Source organism: Coffea arabica, chromosome 5c (genome assembly GCF_036785885.1).
Source record: "Coffea arabica cultivar ET-39 chromosome 5c, Coffea Arabica ET-39 HiFi, whole genome shotgun sequence".
NCBI lineage: Eukaryota > Viridiplantae > Streptophyta > Magnoliopsida > Gentianales > Rubiaceae > Coffea > Coffea arabica.
In genome coordinates this window covers 41837023-41861779 of record NC_092319.1, presented here as the reverse complement: position 1 = coordinate 41861779, position 24757 = coordinate 41837023, and the positions used below count along the sequence as shown (strand labels likewise).

The 24757-nt window shown below is 35.3% G+C and overlaps 3 protein-coding genes and 1 long non-coding RNA gene across 6 annotated transcripts; 1 reads left to right on the top strand and 3 right to left on the bottom strand.

The window, feature by feature from the left end:
* Positions 1-1055: 1055 nt before the first annotated feature.
* On the bottom strand, positions 1056-1795 carry LOC113688963 (uncharacterized). The gene has a single exon (XM_027206792.2). It carries the CDS (start codon positions 1732-1734, stop codon positions 1321-1323), a length of 414 nt encoding a protein of 137 aa, XP_027062593.1. The 5' UTR covers positions 1735-1795; the 3' UTR covers positions 1056-1320.
* A 5981-nt stretch (positions 1796-7776) lies between these two features.
* LOC113689493 (tetrahydroberberine oxidase-like) lies at positions 7777-9072 on the bottom strand. The gene has a single exon (XM_027207264.1). The coding sequence runs from the start codon at positions 9070-9072 to the stop codon at positions 7777-7779; it is 1296 nt and encodes a 431-aa protein (XP_027063065.1).
* Positions 9073-9921: 849 nt separating this feature from the next.
* On the top strand, positions 9922-14560 carry LOC113690881 (uncharacterized). Of its 3 annotated transcripts, XR_003448506.2 has the most exons (7): positions 9922-10467; positions 11609-11655; positions 11742-11886; positions 12583-12681; positions 13811-13869; positions 14086-14251; positions 14350-14560. It is a non-coding gene; the product is annotated as an uncharacterized lncRNA (long non-coding RNA). The 3 variants fall into 3 exon arrangements; XR_003448505.2 differs by lacking the exon at positions 14086-14251 and having other exon boundaries at positions 9930-10467; positions 11742-11942; XR_003448503.2 differs by lacking the exon at positions 14086-14251 and having other exon boundaries at positions 9948-10467.
* A 2583-nt stretch (positions 14561-17143) lies between these two features.
* LOC113689492 (berberine bridge enzyme-like 8) lies at positions 17144-18739 on the bottom strand. The gene has a single exon (XM_027207262.2). The coding sequence runs from the start codon at positions 18737-18739 to the stop codon at positions 17144-17146; it is 1596 nt and encodes a 531-aa protein (XP_027063063.2).
* Between the last annotated feature and the right edge of the window lie 6018 nt (positions 18740-24757).

Genomic DNA, 24757 nt, shown 5'->3' with positions numbered 1-24757 from the left:
TCATGGTCGAAGAAGAAATGCCCTGTAATTTTTGGGAATCGAGGAGATTCTGAATTTTGAAAGGTTTATTTCAATTTGTTTCCAGGCTGGACAAGTCTTGTTAGCACAATCAAAGGCAAAACACTCACAAGTTTCATTAAACAATCAAAAACATTACTTGTTAAGGTTGGCCTAATCTTTTTCTTGTGCCATGAGTCTTCAATCCGAAATCTAACTTTGTCCAAGAATTTTAGTATCAATTTAACATCAAAAATTGGAGAAGGTGACAGAATTAGGCATATTGGGGTATAATGAGTCAGAAATGCTAGTTGACAGTGTGAAGTCTAGATCTATGAATACATTCAGCATCTAGGCCTAGTGGGCAAATCGTGCATGAATTAACCGAATCCCCCAACAAGTTGGTATACTTTTTTGTATTTTTGTTCTCCGTCAAAGAAAAGAAAATATGAATAAATTCCGTAAATGCATCGACCAGAAAGGTCTGCCAGTAAAGGAGTACGTGAGAAATCAGGACGACGTTTCCAGATATAATTACTTTAAACTTTTCTTTTGTATTTTTCATCCGGAATAGGTGGGGACAGAAACACGAGAGAAAAAAAAACACCAAAATATGCAAGAGAGTAAAATTGATATGTCACCCGAAATCATTAATTTAATCTTCTGACAAAACATTGACATTAGGATTTGGAGATTAAAAGGTATTGAAAACCAAAAATATAATTAAAAATAAAAGAAAAGTTCAACCGGAAATAATTTGATGAATGATACTTAATTGTTGAGTGAATTACATATAACCCCCCATAGTTTCATTTATTACCACATGACTCTCAAAATCTCCACTTCACCACCTTATAGTTTTATATAAAGTGAAAATTTGACGAAAGTTAACCTATGTAACATCGTTAATTAAAATGTCAATAGTGTTCTTACCTAAATGCTAATCAATTAATGACTTAATTGCCTTGTATAAAAATATAGGAGTCATCTTCACTTTATGTTTTAATGCTATTATTCTTCTGGTTCTTGGAAGTACTGCTTCATTCTATGGTCAATAATTAGGCAAAATGGAGTTATTAGACATTAATTGTTGTTTAACTGAGAAGTACGTAATTAAGAAAGTACAAATATGTAATCCCACTGGAAACAAGAAGTGAGACTCCGATACAACAACAGCTACAGATGAATGAACCGTGACATCACGGTATACAACACATATCAAACGCAATGGAAATATCAATTCAGAAGAAAAGTGCTAATGAATAATAATAACACTAATAATAATACTAATAACTAGTGTATCCAGCTGGGCTAGAACAGACTTCATGGAGTGGTGGTCTCAGGCTTTTTAGGCACCTCTGGCTTGGGCAAAGTTGGTAGCTCGGGTTTAGGCAATGTTGGAATCTCTGGCTTCGGCACATTTGGCAGCTCAGGTTTTGGCAATTCTGGAATCTCATGCTTTGGAACGGTTGGCAGCTCAGGTTTTGGCAATTCTGGAACCTCAGGCTTTGGAACGGTTGGCAGCTCGGGTTTGGGCAGCGTGGGAATCTCAAGCTTTGGCACGGTTGGCAGCTCAGGTTTAGGCAGTGTTGGTATCTCAGGCTTTGGCAAGGTAGGAATCTCAGGCAACCCTGTATCAAGAAGGCGACGCGCTTCAGCTTGGAAACAGTTGCTGCTCATGGATGATACAGCAATAAGCATGGCGAAAACAAGAGATGCACGGTCGAAACTAGCCATCCTTGGAAGGGATTAAGCAAATATTGATGATTTAGAAGGTAGATCGAACACACTTTTTTGTTTTGTTTGCGAGTGCATGGAAGAATCTATCTGTATTGTGCTTATATAGATGCGAGAGGTGGAAAGCAGGAAGGTTATTTCGCTTTGGCTGGTGGGGAAGTTGTCTCATTGTCAGTTAGTTCAACTTCTCAACCATGCATAAATCTCTGAAAATGTCTTGACGCCGCCAAAGAAAAAACGAATAATAGTGGTTCAACCTACAATGTCTAATTGCTCGTTCATACGCTAGATTGCTGATTAACTACGTACGTGTATTCCAAGTATACCAAAATGTCTTTGACGTATCGTTTGATGACAACTCAGTTCCCCCTCAAATTTAATAATCGATGGTTCATGCGGGTTGGTGAACCTCACAGAAATTGAGCGCGATCGATGTGTAGCATGCACCTGGAGATTCATGAGCTAATTTTTGTCAAACGTATTTTCCCTCATGAGTATGGTTTTCTGATTGAAGGATTTCTCCATTCCTTTGTTAAAAAAACATGAATCTGGTTTTCTGAATTAACCGAATCCCCCAACAAGTTGTATACCTTTTTTTATTTTTTTCTTCATCCAAGAAAAGAAAATATGAATAAATTCCGTAAATGCATCGACCAGAAAGGTCTGCCAGTAAAGGAGTACGTAAGAAATCAGGACGACGTTTTCAGATATAATTACTTTAAACTTTTCTTTTGTATTTTTCATCCAGAATAGGTGGGGACAGAAACACAAAAAAAAAAAAAAAAACCCGAAATATGCTAGAGAATGCAATTGATATGTCACCCGAAATCATTAATTTAATCTTCTGACAAAACATTGATATTAGGATTTGGAGACTAAAAGATATTGAAAACCAAAAAAATAATAAAAATAAAAGAAAAGTTCAAGCGGAAATAATTTGATGGATGATACTTAATTGTTGGGTGAATTACATATAACCCCCCATAGTTTCGTCTATAACCACATGACTCTCAAAATCTCCACTTCACCACTTTATAGTTTTATAGAAAGTGAAAATTTGACGAAAATTAACCTATTTAACGTCGTTAATTAAAATGCCAATAGTGCTCTTACCTAAATGTTAATCAATTAACGACTTAATTGCCTTGTATAAAAATATAGGAGTATTATGTAGACAAATACAAAAATCACAGTGAGAGTAAAGTGAATATTTATACAATCATAAACAGGTAACACGAAAATTAATATTTTATCACACACGCTTTTAGAGCGCATTTGATATAAATGCCGTAATTGATTGTGCATTCTGTCCATTTTTCACTTTACATAAAAATATAAGGGGGTTATGTAGCTATTTTGAAATCTTGGGGGGTCATCTAGCATTATATAAAATTATAGGGAGATTATAAGTAATTTACCCTTAATTTTTTCCCTTTATTTGAAACTTGTGTTTAGCGTTTAATTATTTTGATTCAATTTCTCAAAAATCAGGATTTTGACTAAATCCAAATCTTCAAGTGATCTGTATTTTTGTGAAAAATAGATATTTGTTTAATTTTTTAAAATAAGAATACAAGATTACTATCAACTTTAACATTAATACAAAGGCACTGCATATGAACAACATTACAATTTTTCCCGCTCAAATAATGGGAAAAATAACTAACATATAAATTAACCTATAGTTATATAATTACATATGGGATTTTCCTCATACCTTCTCTATATTGTAACCACAGTGATGCTTAATTGGTGCCGATACATAAGAGAACTTTAATTTATGCCCTCACTGAAGAAACTTGCATTATGCAAATTAAAATTTTTGTAGGAAATATTAAATAATATTATAGCATAATCTTTAGAAGCATGCACTATTTTAGTAATTCAAGTCCTTATTTATGAAAGATTGATGGCATATTAAGGTGAAAAAACAGCATAACTCATCTGCTGATCACATCTTTTGCAAGAGAACAAGATGCCATCTGCAAAAAAAGTTATGATCACTTATGTATTTTAGACTTAATTTCTGATTTGTACGTTTCAGGAATTACTAAATTTGCCAAACGATTAGCTCTATAGGTAAAATTTTTCCTGTAGAATATTGACCATTCAAATACAGTGCGAGAAAAGAAGTGCTTCTTCCATTAGGCAGATTTTCAAGATTGAAATGCTATACATTTTGGATTTCATTCATGAACCTTTTGATATTCTATGATTTAAGTTCAAGTTGTTTGTGCTTTTAAGTTTTTGCCAGGGTTTGAGCGTACGGAAGTTTACAAATGTACCTTGCCAATCTTTCAAATGGGAGAAGAAAAACTAGTGCTTAAGCTTGCTTTGACAAACTGGCAACGCTAGGATTTCTTTGTTATTGAAAAATTTGCGATCTCTACAAATTTTAATCATGCATAGCTACTCTGAGCGGGGCTTTGTATACAAGGTATGCTGTTCTATTTTCTTTTGTAATATCTTGAATTTTATGTATTTGTGGTTGAACTATTAAAGTGATGCCACCTTTCATGCACCATCTCAAGATTGTCTGCATTTTTGATACACAATAGGGCCTTATGTGATTCAGCTGGTGAAATTCCTTCTGAAGAATGCTGTTGTTTTGGAGAAACTATGCTGATTTCTACGACGAAAACTTTTCCGCCTACTGGGGAAGATTATATTTCCCTGGTGCCATTGGGAGGCAGAAAGATCAGTTTACATTTGAAGGATTGCCGGAACTTTCACAGAAGTTTTTGAGTTTTCCTAGAGCCTCCACCAAAGCAGTGGTTATTTTCATCTGAACTACTAAGCCAGCCCATCAATGAAGTGGATTAATGTTGGACTGCGTTTAATTGGATCAACTCTAACCCATAACACAACCGTTACCCAACGTACCTTACCATTCACTTCCAACTTTCAACTTTCACATTCTTTCAAGGGATTAGGATCCACTTTGAACGAAATTTGACTTAAAAATAGTTTTGAGTTCCTTTTTGTTAAAAAAAAAAAAAAATCATGCAAATATGCTGCATCTTTAGGTTTTCTACCTGTGTCTGTGAGATTTGTTTGCTTTTGAATATTTTCTTGTGTTTTTGGTTGGTTTGGTGGCTTTGATTTGAGGTGAAATGGAGAGGGAAGGGAGCAATGAGTTTATGGTTATTTGGGTGAAGTTTCCTTACCATTTTCAGTGTTTAAAGGTTTGAAATTATTTCAAATTCAAGGATATGGCCTTTGTCAAAACCCACCGCCTGAAGGTGGCAGTCAATAATGGTAGCCAACAGCCTTGAAACTCCATGGCCATGGCTGCCTTGTGTTTTGGTGAGGGAGAAGAATGGTTAAAAAAAAATAAAAAAGAAAAGAAATGAATGTCAATGTTTGGATAAAGAATAAAATTAGGAAAATCAAATTCCGATTGTGATTAAAGAATGGGAAAAAAATTGCTATTACGCAAGGGTCGTTTCCGTTGGCAGCTAATGGCTATTGACGTGTAATCTTATAGGAACACTTGGATTCTGTATTTGACTTGTTTGTGTGATTTGGTTGCTCAATGAACAATCTCACCCACCCAAAAATTATGTTGGTTTCTAATCCCCAACTCAAAACTTTTCCATGAGTGAACTGACCCAATCCAACCCTTTAGATTAGTGGGTTTGAATTTTGTGTTTGATTTGCTTGGGTTTGAATTTAATTTGTCTCTCAGTATAATATATATATATATATATATATATATATTTTTTGGTCGGCAACGCCAACTATTTAAACTATTCCTACTCTACGAAGAAAGGGAGCCTAAAGAGGCTTTTATAGAGGTTGCGGGATGAATTACCAGACCAGAAAAATACAATACTATACCCTCTGAATTTTTTAAGAACAAGAAGCGCTATATTTCTTTTGTGATACACTAAGTGGGGTTTGAACTATCGACTTAATGTACAAGAGAGATTTAAAGGGATTCTCCCTTACCATTGGACCAAGGCTCAATGGTTCTCGGAGTATAATATATTCGGTGAAAGTTTCTAACATGTATTGGTGTCTATGCAGGTTTCTCAGCCAATTAATACGCTGCTTGGACACCACTTGTTCATCCCACGAAACCCCTTCACACATGATGTACACATTTCCTCTATGTGGGAACGGAATTGCTGTTGGATTTCAATTTTTGCTGGCTTCCCACATCGATAAGAAAAAAAAGGAAACACAACACTTAATCAAATACAACAAATTTTGGAAAAAGTCAACGCTTTTTTTCAAGGGGGAATAATTTAGTTGGCGTCGACTACTTGTTTAAGTACACAAGCAATCATATGGTTGGATTGCAAGACGGTCGTGGCCCCCCAAAGTCCTAATTAATACACAGTCAAGAAAAGGATGGATGGTACGTAATTAACACATAGTCAAGAAGAAAATTTTGACATAATTGCTTGTGTGTCTTCATGCAAAATTTGAATGTTTATTATGTTTTGACTTTATTTACTACGCACATATATTACTATGCACATATAATATTTTTAACATATATTATACTGTTATTGGGTAATTATAGGTCAATTGTCATTGGCCAGACAATTAAATTTAGGGGCTCTTGCACCTTTTATTGATTTACTTACTTTTTCTTTGGGATCAAATTAACGTACCGGGTTCCAAATGCTGCAGCAAGATTTTGTTTCCGAAGTACATCAAAAAGCATATTATCCGTGGAATCGAAACTTAGGCCGCTTGACGAAAGAGGATAAGCGGTAAGAGATCAGGTGGCAGAGAGTTTACGCAGTAGAGGTCCGCATGCATCGATCGCAATCATGGACCGATACGATAACTAAGAGAAAGTTCTTCCAACTAAATGAAGCTAATAAAAAATTCTTCCAAGTCAAACACGATAAAATGAGAATCTTGATAAGGTGTAGTTTGTTAGTAATTTTGTGGATATTCTCTCCTTTATTTTGAACCAAATATTGCATTAATTGATAGACACTACTCATATTTAATTATTGGTGTTAATTGTAAAAAAGTGGGACTAAATTGGTTTGCCAACAGAGGTGTTAATCGAGTCGAGTATTTGGCTGTCGAGCTCAACTCGATTTTAATTCGAGCCGAGCTCGACTCGAGCTCGTTAGGAAAACGAGTTTTAAAATGTGTTCGAACTCGGTTCGTTAAATGTACATGTGGCTCGAACTCGAGCTCGACTCGTTTATCACAAACGAGTCGAGCTTCACGTGCTAGAGCTCGAGTTCGTGCAAATTAACCTTAATAAAAACTTATAATTTTTAATTTTTATAATTTTGATTTCTAAAATGACAAATATGCCCTTCATTAACGAGTTCTAACGAGCTACTCGAGTATCAAACGAGCCGAGCTTACTCGGCTCGCTAACTAAACGAGCATGTTTCGAGCTCGAGCTCGACTCGTTAACCAAAATTAATGAATCGAGCTCGAGGCTTAACGAGTCGAGTTCTAACGAGCTTTCGAACTACTCGATTGACTTAACAGCTCTATTTGCCAAGTTGTGACTAACACCCATTTCCTTCTCTATTAGATTGCTTGATGATTAGATGGATTCATGAAGACCATAATAAATCCGTTCCAGTGAAGCTACAGCTATAGAATGTTAGAACCACTTAGGTGAAAATTTTAATTTTGACCAAAACCATTTTGGTGCGCTGAAAAGTATCGTATTGCAATTTGCAACAAAGTCATAAATCTGATCAATTTTGACCAAAACTATTTTCATATGGTGAAGTTAATTGGTTTGATTGATCAGTGAAACAACAAATTTCTTCTAAATTGTATCCCTAATGACATGCTAAGAGTACAAGTAAAACTTCTACAAATACACTTTTTGGGATTTTAGTAATCTTAATCGAAATATGGGCCTGTAATTTGTTATTAAAGGAACACAAGAATCAACAACCACAAGTAGCTGTTGGATTTTATTTTTGCTGGCTTCCTTCGTCGTTAAGGAAAAAAAAAACACAACACTTAAACAAATAAAACAATCATAATTCTTCATCTCCTGGATACACTAAGATACCAAACGTTTTTCTTCTTCAACCATAATGATCATTGAGAAATTGGGATGCTCTGTTCATTCTTGAAGAAATTATAAGGATCAACTTTGGTTTTCACTTGGACCAATCTATCAAAATTGTTCTTGAAATATGGAGCACCCCAGATCCTTGCTTTTTCAACACTTGTTTTGCCCACGTTATTCACTCCCAAATCAAGATCCTTATAGTTAACATATGCACCTCTTGGATTCTTGGCAACATACTTTCCAAAAACTGCATGGAGTTTTCTCAACCAAGCGATACGTTCTTGCATCAATTCTACCCTGGTTGAATTCCATTCTACACTCGTTGTTTTGAACACTAAGAATAAGTTTCCAGCTCTGTGCGGGAATGGAATTTCTGATTCAGGAATCTCATCCATTCTTGCTCCAAAAGGGATCCATTCCATTCGCCCGGGCGGGGATTCCATCTTCTTCATAAGATCCCATATCTTTTCAAGCCCCTCTTCAGGAATGGGGCGTTGAACAAGGTCTGATTTGGCTTTGAAGTAATCTTTTGGTAGTGCAGTGATTTTGCCTAGCAACATATCATATGTTGATTCTTTTGGCAAGCCAAAATGGAAAGCGATATATTCGACCCAACTTAATTCAGTGCAATCCCCCTTAACCAATCCCAACTCTGGGAAATTTTCTTGCATTATGTACAGTAGCTCATCAACTCCACCCCGAAAAGCAGAAACAAAAGTAGCTGCTACAGTACTCTTGCCTGTTCGGCTGGATTTGACAGTGGTCAACTGAAGTGAAATAAGTAGATCTGCAGGCAACTTTGGGGCAACAGATTGCCATTGATGGACTAATTTTGTTGCATTTTGCTGCAATGTTCTGGTCAGACTGAATGCAGTGAATTTCTTTGGAACCTCAACTAGTTTTATTTTGTATGCGAGAATTACACCAAAACTAGCTCCTGTTCCCCCTCTAATGGCCCAGAATAGATCCTCGCCCATTGATTCTCTATCGAGAACTCTTCCGCTTGCATCAATTATTCGAGCATCAATGACGTTATCACCTGCAAGACCATATTTCCTAACTAGCGGGCCGTGCCCGCCTCCGCTGACGTGCCCACCAAAAGCGATAGTAGGGCAATAGCCGGCAGGGAAAGCAAGGGAGCTATTAAATTGGGTAATAGCATAGTATGTTTCGCCAAGAGTTGCAGCGGCTCCAACCCAAGCAGTTTGGCTTTTGGCATCGATCGAGATTGATCGAAAGTAGAACATGTTGAGGATAAAAAATGGGACATCCGCAACATATGAACGACCTTCAAAGTCATGGCCTCCACTTAATATTCGCATTTGCAATCCATGCTTTTTGGAGCAATAAATTGCTGTTTGAATATGTGATTCATTTTCTGGGTTGATTATAGCTACAGGCTTTGGGGTTTTTGGTAACGTGAATCGCAGGTTTTGTGCATGCAAGTCTAAGGTTGACTGGTAAGAAGAACACTTGGGAGTTGAGACGATTTTTGAAATATCAATCGGGTGTTTGGAATTGTGGATAAAGCAGCTGCCAAAGTGTTTGTGGATATCGGCTGAAGCTGTTGATAAAATGGAAAAGAAGATGAGAAAAGAAAATTGCAGGAAGATGGTGGTTGGTTTCTTCATTTTTGTGGACAGGACTCAAGAGAGTTGAGATGCTATTTATACTAGCTAGTATTTTCTCCCAATGTAGTGAAAGTTAATTAGCAGGTAAGATTATGTTAACTGCGAAATTATGCGCGCTGGAAAATTATGAATCTAGAAAGGTTTGGAATTTTCATTGACAATTTGTACTTTTAGCCGGCCAATATAACGAAAGAAAGAAGTAGACTTCTAAATTTTAACTGTCAATGAATCGGATGCAATTTTTATATTTGGTCCGGAATATATTTCGTTGTCTAAACTTCTGGAAGGAAAAGCATGAAGTTTTTGGTCGGTTTGGTGGGCTTTGATTTGAGGTGAAATGAGTTTTATTCTTGTCTGGGTGAGGTTTCCTTCCATTCTCAGTGTTTAAAGGTTTGATCTTGTCTCAAGTTCAAGGATACACTCCACCGGCTGAAGAGGGCAGTCAATAATGGGATGCCGCTCGCAAGGAGAGAGCGTGGTGGGTAATTCGAATTGTGCTGCAAAATTCATTACAGTCCCGAGTTCTTCACGGCACTATGAAACGGTGTACTTTTTATATATGTATTGTACTGCATTAAGTTGCCTAATAGCAGTACTTTGTTAGCTGAAGTGCAGAAAAGAAAAATGGCAAAATACACATCATTATCTCCTCCGTTTCTTTCCCCCAATCCCAAGCATTCCCTCTTTCGTTCTCTTTCTAAAATCTTAATTGAACAGTGACAATCAATGAGTCACTCTCTCTCTCTCTCTCTCTCTCTCTCTCTCTCTATTTGCTAGCCTTCTCCTCCATCGGCCTTGAAGACAAAATTTGCTAGATTAATACCTAGCTATGGCTAAATCCCAATCTCGTCATGGATTTTCCTCAGTTACGATCAATTTCAGCAACATTTTCGAGAAATTCACCGTAAATTTTGTTCATTTTCAGGTCGTCGTTCGTGAAGTGAAGGCATGGGATCGACCGAGCGCGACTCATTTCTCCGAGTAATTTTGTTCTACACCGGATGAAACCCTAGCTTTGCTCTTGAGAGAAATTGCTGCAGAATTTTCTTCGAGTCTTTGTCGGAGCTCTGTCGATCTAAATATGAGGTAATTAACCTTTGATTTTCTCTCCTTTTTTTTTTTCCGACTACAGCTTGATATTTGTATGCAATTTCTTTTTGTATTCATGGAGAATTACTCAACTTTTCAAAACCTTGTAATCTTTAGATTTTAATGGTAGTTTTTTTAAATTTATCTGAGATTTAATCTTATTTAAGGTAGAATTTTGGAAGCTCTGTTTTCAAAATGCGTTGTACTTTAGTGCACATATCTGGAGTTTGTTTTAGGATTTGAACTAAAATTTTGTTTGATGTTGTGGATCTTTTTTTTTTTTTTTTAGTGAGTGCTATGTATCAATAGGTTTCTATGGTATTTGTTATTTTACCACATTTTTGTTCGTATCTTTTTTATTTGCACTGCATTTTTAATAAATTTTTCCCAAAGACACGTTTTGGATTTGGATTGGGGCTAAATAGTTTTAGAAGTTGTATAAAATGCTTCCTTCTCCTATGGATGATTTTGAAGAGATTTTTCCACTGCCGAAACAAGGTATATAATAGATGATTCATTGTTTTCTTCTACTTTGGATAAATTGGTTCCTATAGAATCAATACCTTTGTATGTCACCATTATGATTCATGAGACATCTCAAAGGGAAATGGATCAACAGAAAAAGCTGATCTTTTTGTCTAGTCTGGTTATTGTGAAAAAGACGGCTGCTGCATATGCATCTCTGAGTAGATAACTAAGTTTAGGTGCTCTTGAGATTTATTTTGATTAGCTTCCTCCCTTTTTCATGTTACTAATTAAGCATTAGCTAGAGAAAATTAGAACAAAATTAAGGAGTATCTCAATAGTAATCAGTAAGAAAATCCGGAATTAACTTGAATGCCCTTTTTTCTAACCACTTGGATCCATCAAAGTTACAAGAATTTCAATATTAACCTTCTAGCTGTGATGGTATACTCCATTAACTACGTTGTTTGAAGTTTCGCATCTTTATGCTGGCTGCTTGGGTTTTCTTTGCTTTTGGTGAACAGCTTGTTAACCAAGTAAAGTGGCCATTAGTGGCAAGATCATTTGTACTCTGAACAGCAAAATGGAACTTTGGAAGTCCAATAATGTGTTTCAGCTACTCATTCTTTTAATGCCTAATTGTTATTTTAACAGTTTTTTCCCCCTCATGTAGGTTGTTGCAAAACAATAGCATTTCAGGTCATATTCCTCTAGAAATGGGTAATCTCTCAAACCTTGAGAAATAAAATCTTGCCAGTAACAAGTTCTTTGGTCATATACCTGATTTTTTATTGGGTATTCTCCAGTACCTGTTGTATCTCAGGGTCTTTGAAAGAAGTAGCATGGAATCTGAAATTTTTGGCTTTCCAAGAAACTTTCCTTCTGGAAGACTTCTTTTCAAAGCTTGAATGAAAATGCGTTCTGCTCTCATGAAGTCACTGTCACTTTCAGGTACTTGGCAACAATCTTAGTGGACCTATTCCCAAATTTCCAGCCAGAGCATTTAAGTATGTCTTCACTATCATGTTAACTTCACGTGATATACTAGTTCAAAAAGTTTCTGCTTTTGCTTTGATTAGGTATTGAATGATGAATGCATTTTTTAAGCTAAGCAATCGATTTTAATAATGTCATTTTTTTTTATCAGGGGGTTCTCATTTATTTGATCTTTTTTTTCAAAATTGTACTGGAGTTTCTGAAATATTTCACCTTATTTTCGGAGAGGTACTTGTGGTAATTTTGGACAATTTCAAAATTTGATCAGCATTGTACCATACTCCATTAGCTTCTGACAATGTGTTTGTTATCATGATATGATTGAGCTTTTGACTCATTTATGGTTTAGTGAAGAACTAGATTGAACAGCGGATTGTTTTGCCTATAGTATTAATCGTTATTTCACATTAATTTTGGAGTTATGTATTTCTAGGTGTCATGCCGTGGTTTGTGTGTTATATTTTGTTGATGTTGCCTTTCCTTTTACTTCTTTACGGATCTGAAGTAAGTTAAATTTCATCTTCTGGATAACCTTTGTTGATCATGCATCATGAGTTAAAGAAGTTTGATACATCATTTGGTTAATTAATTTGACTAAGCTTAAATGTGTGATAATTGAATTTCTAACCTTTATTACTTTATTTTGAGCAGAAAACAAAAGCAGACATCTCAAAATGAAGAAATTTCTCTGGGAATTCCTATTCATTTTAATGTCTCTGCATTGGAATCAGATATTGCAGACATCTTCGGGTAATTCTGTTCATGAAATTCTATTTGATTTAAAAAGGTTCGAATACTACTAGCTTCTAGTTATGGATTATTGATCAATTGAACTAATCAAGTTACCGGTTAATTCTAAGCTACTGTTTTTTTTTTCATAAGGAACGAATGATGTAATTTCATACTTTTTTATGTTCTTTTTTTGAAGGATTATGATTAGCTTAAATCTTCAGTATTTCGTTCTTTTCCATTCCTATTAATTGGAAGATGGTTTTCCAGAAATTCATTGTCAATTTCTGTTTTGTTAAATATTTCTAGGTGTTGTGCCTTTTTGATGTGTTCTGTTTTGTTAAAATTGCCTTTTCTTTTTCTACTTTGTGCATGTGAATCAAGCTGGAGTTTATCTTCTAGAAAGTCTTCTGTTGGATTGTGCATCATTACTTAAAGATGTTTAATATTTCTCAATGTAAAACCAAGCATATTATGTTTTGTAGATTTATTCAAATGTTTGCTTCATTTGAATAATACTTGCATTTACTTCATTTTGTACATGGTTAAAGTTTTGAAGTAGAGCATTAGTAGCTTAAGTATTTTAACAAGCAACTATTGAAGAACTTCATGGGTGTCTACTAAAACAGAATATTGGTAGCTCCAGGCTTTCTTAGACAAGGTGTTTCTACTGATAGCAATTCCTCTCAACTGTCACTGTGAGCATCTATTCAATTGTCTTGTGTATCTAAAACTACTTGCATCACTACATATGTAAAAACAAATTAAGATGGATGCCATATTTTACCTGGATTTGCAATACCATTTGTCAGCTTAAGAGATTGAAATGCTTGGAATGGTATGAACCACCCAAGTAACAGTACATGTCTTCCTTTTGTTTGGTTATTTTTTTTAAGTATTATGTAAGCAACTTCTTACATATCAAACATTCATGGAGAAAGAAAGCCCCACGTAGCAGCAGTTGTTAGTAATCATTCCAAGGCATCAAAAACATTACATTTTGTCAAGTATGGATAGTCATAATTGAATATTGAAGAAACAATTACCCCAGGTTAACTTTAGTCCACAAACTCAGATGAAATTGTGTTGCGTACCTTGCTTTTTAATTTGTTCCTAATATTTATGGATAATTGGGAATTTGGATGGCCAGGGATTTTAAGCTGCAGCACAAAAGCCTAAAGGAGAAAGTGAAGGATTGCAACAAGAAGGGTATGGACATAAAGTTTGCTAGGTGCCCATAACATAGATGTCTATCATTTCTGTTTAAGACTTTTTTTCATTATTGTCTCACCTGGAAGAGCTTTTCAGATTCTTGTTTCTTGAGCAAAAAATGATTAATTAAATAATATTTTAATAATTTGATGACTACTATTTGTGCACGAGTTCCTTGTTGATATTGAATTGATTAGTCTTTTGTTATGCTAGAACCACCATACAAAGAAGAAAAGGAGTAGGACTACTCGCAAATGACTTGCTTGAGATAGTGGAAAAGTTTCTGGAAAATGACCAGGACTACTTGCAAATGACTTGCTTAAATTCTTCATCTCTCACCTTGCAATTTTATGGAATGTGGTTCCATTGGGTTGTGGATGTTGGTTACTTTCCCAAATTAGGAAGTGAATTGATTGCTGACCTTTTTACACTCTAGTGTTCAAGCATGGTAATGACTATATTTTTGTGTTATTTCAGGATTTTGAGACGTGAAGATACTTTTGAGAGACGTATGATGAATTTGTGCTTTTCAAGACAAGCACTTCTGGGGATATGTGAAATATCTTGTCATTGTAATGAACTTATTACATTACAAGGAAGTTCATCCTTTTTTGTTTGCTTTTCAAAATGATGACATGCGATAAAGTTTGTAAAATTTGACTGAAGCAATGTATGATACTTTGTTCTAGTGTACTGTGGAACTTTAATTTTATTTTGATATTCAATTTTAGTATATTTGAGCGGGATAAATATTGTACCATCAAAAAATTGATTTTTGACTTTTATTAGTGATTTTTTGTGACACAATTTTATGTCGCGATAACGTTATAGGGATATTTTACGGCACATTTTTTGTGCCGCAAGTACAATGGCGGCACTCAAACTAGCGTTGCAAAAAGCGATGCAAGTACATGCAATTAGGAATGTAATCGAGCCAAATCGAGTTCGAGTATTGCTATACTTGAGCTAGACTCGACTCATATGTACCTAGGCTTGAGCTCGGGTCGAGCTCGGTCGAGTCCAAAAAATCGATACTCGAGATTTGACTCGAGAAGCTCCCTTTAAACTCGAGACTCGACTCGATAAGGTTAGACTTTTAAGCAAGTCTTATCAAGTTAAATTTAATCAAGCTTCTTGATTCGACTCAAAAAATGTACACTTCTGCCCTTATGGAATTTTATTATAAAGAAGAATATATTATATTATAAATTCAATATAAATTATACCCATAATGGTCATTTTATAATTATAATATATATATTATTTAAATACACCCCGACTTGACAAGTAGCTCGACAAGCCACGAGTCTCAAAATATTGGCTCGAAACTCGACTCAAATAACAATCGAGTAGCTCGAGACTCTGCTCAAACTCGGTCAAACCGAGTTCAAGTCAAGCCATTGACCGAACTACTCGCGAGTAGCTCGGCTCGCGTACATTCCTACATGCAATACATCGAAAAATTGCATCATTTTCTTTTTTAACGGCTATTTTTGTGACAATTGAATTCTATCGCTTTTGTGCCGCAAAAAGGCTTTTGTGCTGCAAAAAAGTTTTTGTGGCACAATTCTGGCCTTGCGAAAAGACAATATTCTTGCAACAGCCTTGAAACTCCATGGCCATGGCTGCCTTGTGTTTTGGTGAGGGAGAAGAATGGTTAAAAAAAAAAAAAGAAATGTAAATAAATGTTTTGATAAAGAATAAAATTAGGAAAATCGAATTCCGATTGTGATAAAAGAATGGGACAGAAATTGCTACTAAGGGTCGTTTCCGTTGGCATCTAATGGCTATTGATGTGTAATCTTATAAAAACACTTGGATTCTGTATTTGACTGGTTTGTGTGATTTGGATGCTCAATGAAAAATCTCACCCGCCCAAAAACTATGTTGGTTTCTAATCCCCAACTCAAAACTTTTCCATGACTAAATTGACCTAACCCAACCTTTTGGATTAGTGGGTTTGGATTTTGCTAATTGATTTACTTGGGTGGGTTGTAGGATTTGGATTTAATTTGCCAGCTCTACCTTTTGTCTCTCAGTATAATATATATATAAATAAATAAATATATATATATATATATATTTTTGGGTCGACAACGCCAACTATTTAAACTATTCCTACTCTACGAAGGAAGGGAGCCTAAAGAGGAGGAAGGGAGCCTAAAGAGACTTTTATAGAGGTTGTGGGATGAATTACCAGACCAAACAAATGCAATACTATATATACCCTCTGAATTTTTTAAGAATAAGAAGCGCTATATTTCTTGTGTGATACACTAAGTGGGGTTTGAACTATCGACTTAATGTACAAGAGAGTTTTAAAGGGATTCCCCCTGACCATTGGACCAAGGCTCAACGGTTCTCGGAGTATAATATATTCGGTGAAAGTTTCTAACATGTATTGGTGTCTACACAGGTTTTGTTTAATTTTCTCTTTTAGTTTGATCACACAGAAAGGAAAGGGACAATGCGAAATTAACTGGTGGTAGATGTCGAAAATATCTTGCCATTTCCATTACAATGAATTGTCAAGTCTAAGATTCTCTAAATTGAAAAAGATTTGCTAATTGTGTTTCTTGAAAATCATAGCCCCTTTCTAGCTCTCACAGGTAAATCACAATGGTGAAAGCGATTAACAAATTGCTAAAAATTGGATAACGATAAATTTGATAGTGTAGTTCAATTATCAGCTGCCAAGAACAGAGTGCTTTGAATGGGCATCTTGACCAGTGATAAACATATAAAGCCCTTTAGATTGCTTGATTAGATGGGTTCATGAAGACCATAATAAATCCGTTCTAGTAAAGCTACAGCTATAGAATGTTAGAACCACTTAGGTGAAAATTTTAATCTTGACCAAAGCTACTTTGGTATGCTGAAAAGTATCGTATTGCAATTTGCAGCAAAGCCATAAATCTGATCAATTTTGACCAAAACTATTTTGGTATGGTGAAGTTAATTGGCTTGTTTGATCAGTGAAACAACAATTTACTTCTAAATTGTATCCCTAATGACATGCTGAAAGTACAAGTAAAACTTCTACAAATACACTTTGGGATTTTAGTAATCTTAATCGAAATATGGGCCTGTAATTTATTATTAAAGGAACACAAGATTCAACGATCACAAGTAGCTGTTGGATTTTATTTTTGCTGGCATCCCCCATCGTTGAGTAAAAAAAAACACAACACTAAAACAAATACAACAATCATAATTCTTCATCTCCTGGATACACTAAGATACGAACGTTTTTCTTCTTCAACCGTAATGATCATTGAGAAATTGGGATACTCTGTTCATTCTTGAAGAAATTATAAGGATCAACTTTGGTTTTCACTTGGACCAATCTATCAAAATTATTCTTGAAATATGGAGCACCCCAGATCCTTGCTTTTTCAACACTTGTTATACCTTTGTTATTCACACCCAAATCGAGGTCCCGACTGTTAGCATAGGCAGCTCTTGGATTGTTAGGAACATATTTTCCAATGACCTTGTAAAGCTTTCTCAGCCAATCAATACGCTGCTTGGACACCACTTGTTCATCCCACGAAACCCCTTCACACATGAGGTACAAATTTCCTCTATGTGGGAATGGAGTTGCTGATTCGGGAATTGTTTCCATTACCCCTCCTCCAAAATGATTCCACTCCAGCATTCCCATAAAGGGAGGTAATTCATTAAGTTTTGCCAATATCTCTTCAATCCCTTTTTCAGGGATAGGCTCTTTGACGAAATCGGATTTAGCCTTATAATACAGTTTAGCTGAAGAGACTCTGCTGGTCAGGGACTCTGTAATGTTACTAGTTGGTAGACCGCTGGCATAAGCAAAATATTGGATCCATAGCATTTCGGTGCAGTCCTCTTTCTTCAACCCCAACTCAGGAAATTGTTGGGTCATGATTGAAAGCAGTTCATCAACTTCGCCACGGAAAACAGACACAAATGTAACTTGTACAGTTCCCTTACCTGTTTGATTTGAATTGATACTGACAATTTGGGGTGTGATAACAAGGTTTAGTGGTAGCTTTGGGGCAATATATTGCCACTTGTATAGAAGTTGAGTTGCATTTTGTTCCCAGGTTCTGTTGATGGAAAATACAGTAACTTTCTCTGGAATTTCAACCAATTTCAACTTGTATCCAAGAATGGCAGCAAAACTAGCACCGCCCCCACCTCTAATAGCCCAAAAGAGATCCTCACCCATGCTCTTTCTGTCGAGAACTGTTCCGTTTGCATCGATGACACGAGCATCGATGACATTGTCCGCGGCCAGGCCAAATTGCCTTACCAATGGACCATAGCCTCCGCCACTGATGTGCCCACCAATGCCAACAGTAGGGCAGTAGGCAGCTGGAAATCCCAGAGTGCTATTCGCCTCATAAATGCTGTAGTATACTTCCCCAACGGTTGCTCCAGCTCCAACCCATGCGGTTTGACCTTTAACATCTATGGAGATTGAACGAAAGTTCGACATGTCAAGGACGAAAAATGGGACGTTAGAAGTGTAGGAGCTGCCCTCAAAGTCATGGCCACCGCTTCGAATTCTCATTTGTAAGCGGTACTTCTTAGAGCAAAATATTGCTGTTTGAATCTGATTTTCAGTCAAAGCAGTGATAATGACTAGGGGCTTTGGAACTTCGGGTAAAAGGAAGCGTAAATTATGGATGTAATTGTCCAAGACTGATGTGAAAGAAGAGCTGTTTTGGGTGTATATTGCTTTTGCAAAATAAGAGGGGCTATCAGTATAATTCAAAAGGCACTGAACAAAATCTCCGCGCGAAGGATGAGAAGCAGAAGCCCACGAGATGGAACAGAGGAGGAGGAAAGCAAATTGAAGCATTGTTGAATAGGACATTTTCCTCATTTTTGGGTGATTTTGGCACAATTCCTGAGTATGGTATTTATAGTGTTTCTTGAATGAATTGACTTCAAATCTAGTGATTAAAAAACAAAAGTGTCCACGGTTTCACTCCTAACTTACCGCCTAACTTTGATGGCTTCAGTCATGTGCAAGCTGCAAAACCACATGAGCAGCTCTTACCACGAAGAGCAGCTCTGCAGATTGGCAAGAAAAATTTCTGACCACTATTTTCAAAGAATTATAACTAGCATGCATGCATCGTTAATTTTCTTGCCAAAGAGAAACATTAAATTGGGAAGCAGCTCATCCTTAAGCAACCGTACACGTTAGTATTTCTTTATGACAGGTTGTCTTGCAATTTCTATGGATAATTTCAGAAACCTCCCTTGAAATCTTTGACAATTTCACTAATCTCCCTCAAGGTTTTTAAAATTACATGTACCTCCCTTTTCATTTAAAATGATAATACTACCCTTAAACATTTTTATGAAATTCCCTTGTTTGGTAATATACTAAGAATGAGTTTTAAAATAATTTTTTCATTCTTTTTCCTTCTTTTTTTTTTTTGCCAATATAATATATCAAGAACTACTACTATTGCTTATAGTTTCTATTGTAACCAAATGTCGAATTATTGATTTTTTTTGACAAGTTAACTTTAAAAATTAATCTTTCCTACACTGACAGTGTATACACTATCAACGTTGGATGATTGATAACTATGCAATATTTGAATTTGAAATTTAACTTTTGCACACATGTCATGAATCCAACGATGATAGTGTATACACCGTCAGTATAGAAAAGATTTACTCTAACTTTAAATGTGATCCAGAACTTTTGCTGATCATTGTTTCCTTTTTTTATTATCAAAATCAATAATAAATCAAAATGAAATGGCCCAAAAGCATAGCCAAATTATGGCACTTTTTCCTTATATATTTAGATCCCTAGTAAAACATGATAAAAAATATCCTATCATAGTGGTAAAATCATTATTATTATTATGGTTGTTTATCAAATAATAGATTTGGACATGACAAATTTGGCACATGTTCCTTATTATTATGCTAGACAATCTTATAGTTGTATAAGAAAGTAAATTAAAATACATTAAACAGGAGCATTTTAGGTTATTCATTTAAAAATTTGACCAAGTCAATGTCATTTTAAGGTTTGGTTACTAAAAACTATGAAATGAAGGGGATATGTGTAATTTCATAAAGCTCAAGGGGTCTAAGTGAAATTGTCAAAAATGTCAAGGGGAGGTTTCTAAAATTATCCCAATTTCCGTTTAACTTTGGACTACTTTCTTTTTCCATATTTAATTACTACTTCTGGAGATATATGCTTGCCATAATGGTTTTGCAGACATGAGTGATGCCAGTATAACAATGTGATTAATCCTTGCTTTGTAGCAGATTTGATGGCGCGTGATTTATTCGTACAGCTCAAATGGAAAGTTATAGAAAATCAGAAAATATTGCTTCCATTTTTGTTTGTTAGCAATACACCTTGTACCATAAGAGCACCTAGATGCTTTATTTTTCTGTTCTCTTCCCCTACTTTGAGCATAGAACTAATAATAGATTAGAACATTGAAAGAGGCAAGTATGGTAATTAACTACATGTATTATAATTCAATTAGACTATATGGTACCAAGGACATGTGTTTCTGAAAATGAGAAATTGAAAAATCAGATGCTTTGTCAACTCAGTCAGAGATTAGAGTCTTAAATAAATACCCAATTGTGCTTGAATTAAAATGGTTCAATCTTCAAAATGCCCCCCCCCCCCCCAACAAGATGGGTACTTCTTCTCTTTGGCAGTTTTCTGAGGTCGACTTACTAAAATTGCGGTCTGTAGTTTTGACCCGGAGTACGTGGAGACCAACATACACACAAAAAGGACCAAATTTGATCCAAAATAATTAATTTAATCCCCAAGAGAGATGTAATTCTGTCAAATCATTAAATATGGAGCTTTCGAGAAAGATAATTTTGGATTCAATTTCTCGAAAATCAAGATTTTGACTAAAAAAAAAATTTTTTCTCATGTGGCTAGTGTTGTGTTAAAAGTCAACTTTCGATGAGGCATTAATTCAATGGCCAAAATTAAAGTTTTAGGAGTTAAAAATCCTAAACCCAAGTTTTGCTAAATGTGAATTTTTTCTAATTAAATGGTACTTCATATCACTGTTTGTTGGTTCTTATTTGTAACACTAATAAATTATAGAGTAAATTTTTTATGCACTGAAATATATACACACTAACAAGTTTGGATGAATGCTTATATATATATATAATTATATAATTTGGTGTTCAAATTTAAATTTAGACTATGTGGCATGCATTCAAAAAAGATTAATCTTAAACTAAAATATATTGACAGTATATAAAAGATTAATTCTAAACTAAAGCATAAATATATTGATCCCACCATGATGTTCATGTTATAAAGGAAAATAAAAGGTAGATACTAGTAAGTCGAAGTTTAAATTTCAAATGCCAATTAAAAAAAAAAAAAAAAAGCCTCGTTGCTACTATTGATGAGATAAAAAAGAAGTTGAAACTCAAGATACTACGTCCACGTTCATGATACTTAAGCTTACAATTAATACTGGCAGTGGCGAGAGGTTGACTCCTTTATTTTATTTATACTGCTATTGCCCAATGAAGAAGGTTTCATCGTCTAATCTTGTCCTAAAACTTTATAGAGTAGAGTGCAGACAAAACAAGTTGACTTTTTTTACTTTAATCTTGGCCGTTGAATTAATGCCTCATCGAGCGTTGACATGTGGTCATCCAACAAGTTGGCATGTGGGAGTGCAGACAAACTAATCGACGTACAATTTTTTTCGGATAATCAGCTGAAGAAAGGTTACGGTGGGAACGTATGGTTCTGTGCACAGAAAAGCTGTTTATGATAAGAAGTCAAGTCAACCATTGAAAATTATGGCAACTAGTCTTAGCTTCGGATTAGCAGCTTTAGAATATACTATTAACAATACATTAATCACTGTCAAGATAACTTTTATTTGCCCAAGTGATTTGAGTTATCAATCCCTATTAATTCCTCATTGAATGAAATAGCACAATTTTCCGTGTGGAAGCAAAATGGCCAAAAATTATTCAATAAGTGACGTGCATTTCGCAAGGGAAACCACATAAGATAAGAACACGAATTAATGCTTCATTTATCTTTTCTAAGGAAAATTGATGAAATCAAACACAACTAAGGTTGTAGGTAGAGAAACTAATTTTTGTACTCTCTCACTGTGTCTATGGACATTACAGTTTTCATCTAATCCCAACAGCTGTAATTCTCTTTCTTTAAGGTCTATTTTAAATGGCCAACTGCTAGCTGATTGATCTTCATTTCAAAGTTTTGCAATTTGCTCATTCTTTTGAACATGCGATGGTAATATTTAGTTGAAAAAAAAAAATTCAAACAAACTTACTGGATTCTCACATGTCTTGTTTCCAATGGTTATATTACAGCCAACTTTCTAGTGATTTTTTTTTTGTTCAGCATTTAGCGTCGTTTTTAGTAATTGTTACCAGACTAAGTTATTTCTTGTGTAAGTCGATCAACTCTTGTTCACCAATCCTAGTAAGTCAATTTCACCCTATTTGTTGAACTATTTTCTGCAGGAGTTTAGAATGTTTATGTATATATAACCCAAAGGGACTATTCTTTGCTTTTTATTGATGTCGCAATTTTTTCATCATTTGAAATATTTGTAATTAATTCCGCGACTTTGTTTGTATTCTATCCCAAAGATAACATCGTGTTATTATTCTCTCTCAATTTCATATTATTGCAAGTTGATATTATAACTTCTAGAATATTAGTTCTACATTCTCCAAACAATATATGATCGAGAAGCCTTCAGATCATTTGATACATGATTCAACCTTTTTTTTTTTTTAAAGAGGATCAATATTGATTCTCTACTTACCCTTTAATGACCTTGAACTTTTGACCTGTTGGTTACAAGTAAAGAATTTTATTAATTAGGTTACCAACTGGGTTACAGTGAATCATTTTACCAACTAGGTTGCATTTTATTATCAATATTCAACTTAATCTCATGCACATTTGTTTTATAATACACTACTTAGGGCTCTAGAGCTATTAGGCAACAATTATATTCCCACAATTAATTAATTTCTTATATATTCCCACAATTTAGGTCAATTGAATTTCCTATTCTCATAAGGTAGCAAAAGTTGATGTGTGGGAGTGTGGGTAGGGCTACAAACGAATCAAGCCGCTCGCGAGCGGTTCGAGTCAAGTTCGAGTCGAGTTCGAGTTCAAAATATTAAACTCGTTAGCTTGCGAACCGGCTTGCGAGCTCGAGTATATATATAATTTTTTTTATTTTTTTTTATTTTAAGTATATATATATTTTTTTTATTTTCTTATTTTAATAGTAAAATTACATATATATCCTTAATATTTTATTATTTATTAAAAAATATTATATTATTTATTTTTTTAAAAATAAAATAATTATTTTTTATTTTTTTTCGAGCTCGAGCTCGAGCTTTAAATTCCTGGCTCGTCGAGCTCGAACTCGAGTTCGAGTTCGAGTTTGGTAAAATTTAGTCGAGACTTGGCTCAATTAGCTCAAAACTCGACTTGACTCGGCTCGTTTGCAGCCCTAAATGTAGGCAAACATATTAAAGTATTCAAGGTACAAATTCCTTTACTTTTAGCTCACAATAAGGCAAGAACATGTTGTTATGCACAAAAAACCTATGTAATATAGCTGCAGTGTAACTAGTCCATATATATATATATATATAAAGGAAAATTGTCAAATTGGTCCCTAACATTTACACAAAAAACTTTTTTAGTCTCTAACATTTAAAATCAGCCAGAACAGTCCTTAACATATAAATTATGATCCATTTTGGTCATAATACTCGTATTTGCTCATTTCTCCGACTAAAAATAGCACGCCTCTCTCACATGGACATATTTTCAAGGGTAAAACTGGAAAACACTATTGTTTTCAGTGTAAATGTGGAATTAAAGCTTCTGCTGCTGTTACTTTAGTATATTCTCCTCAAACTGAAAAGCACCCACATCAATTTGAGGCTTGATCCCTCCTAGCGGTGTGGCTGCTGCTGTTGATTCCCCAAGGAACCACCACCATTAAACCCGGCGAGGTTGATTCCGTCACCTTTCCATTAAAGCTGTGTGATCCAACCGCCAAGAAACCACCACCACTGCCTTTCTAGTGGATTGTGCAGGAGGCGAAGCCCGGGCATCAAGATTGTGGGGGTTTGGTGGGCTGCGGAAGAGAAGAGAAAAGAGATGATGTGGAAGATGATTTGGATTGAGGAAGCGAAGCGAACAAAGATAAGGATGGTTTTGGAAGCGATGCCAAAAATCTCAAACTTTCCCGATTTTTTAGCAATTGCTGCCCATCCCTCTCTTCTTGAAGTTCATTAGATTTATGTGGATTTAGGGTTGAGGAAGACGACAAGGGGCTTTGGGGGGTGGGATTGGGGTGGGGGAAGTGGAAAGGAGATAGATGAGGAAGAAGAAGATGATGAAGATTTTGTGGATGGCAGGAAGGAGAGGAATCCAGCGGATCTGGGATTTGAGAGCTGTGGTTTATCTTCTTGTTCTTGATCTTGTTCTTCATCTGAAGAGGCGTAGCTCGCTAGCAAAGAGTCCATGACCAGAAGCAAAAGGGGAGAAATGCCCTAATTTCAGAATAGGGAAAGAAAAATATGCGAAAATGTTGTCCTTGAAAAGAGGAGAAAAGCTTGTGTTTTCCAATTTTGCCCTTGAAAATATGTCCACGTGAGAGAGGCGTGCTATTTTTAGTTCGAGAAATGAGTAAATACGAGCATTAGAACCAAAATGGATAATAACTTATATGTTAAGGACTGTTCTGGCTGATTTTAAATGTTAGGGACAAAAAAAGCTTTTTGTGTAAATGTTAGGGACTAATTTGACAAATTTCCCTATATATAATGGCCGGAGTGAATTGTCACATGGAAC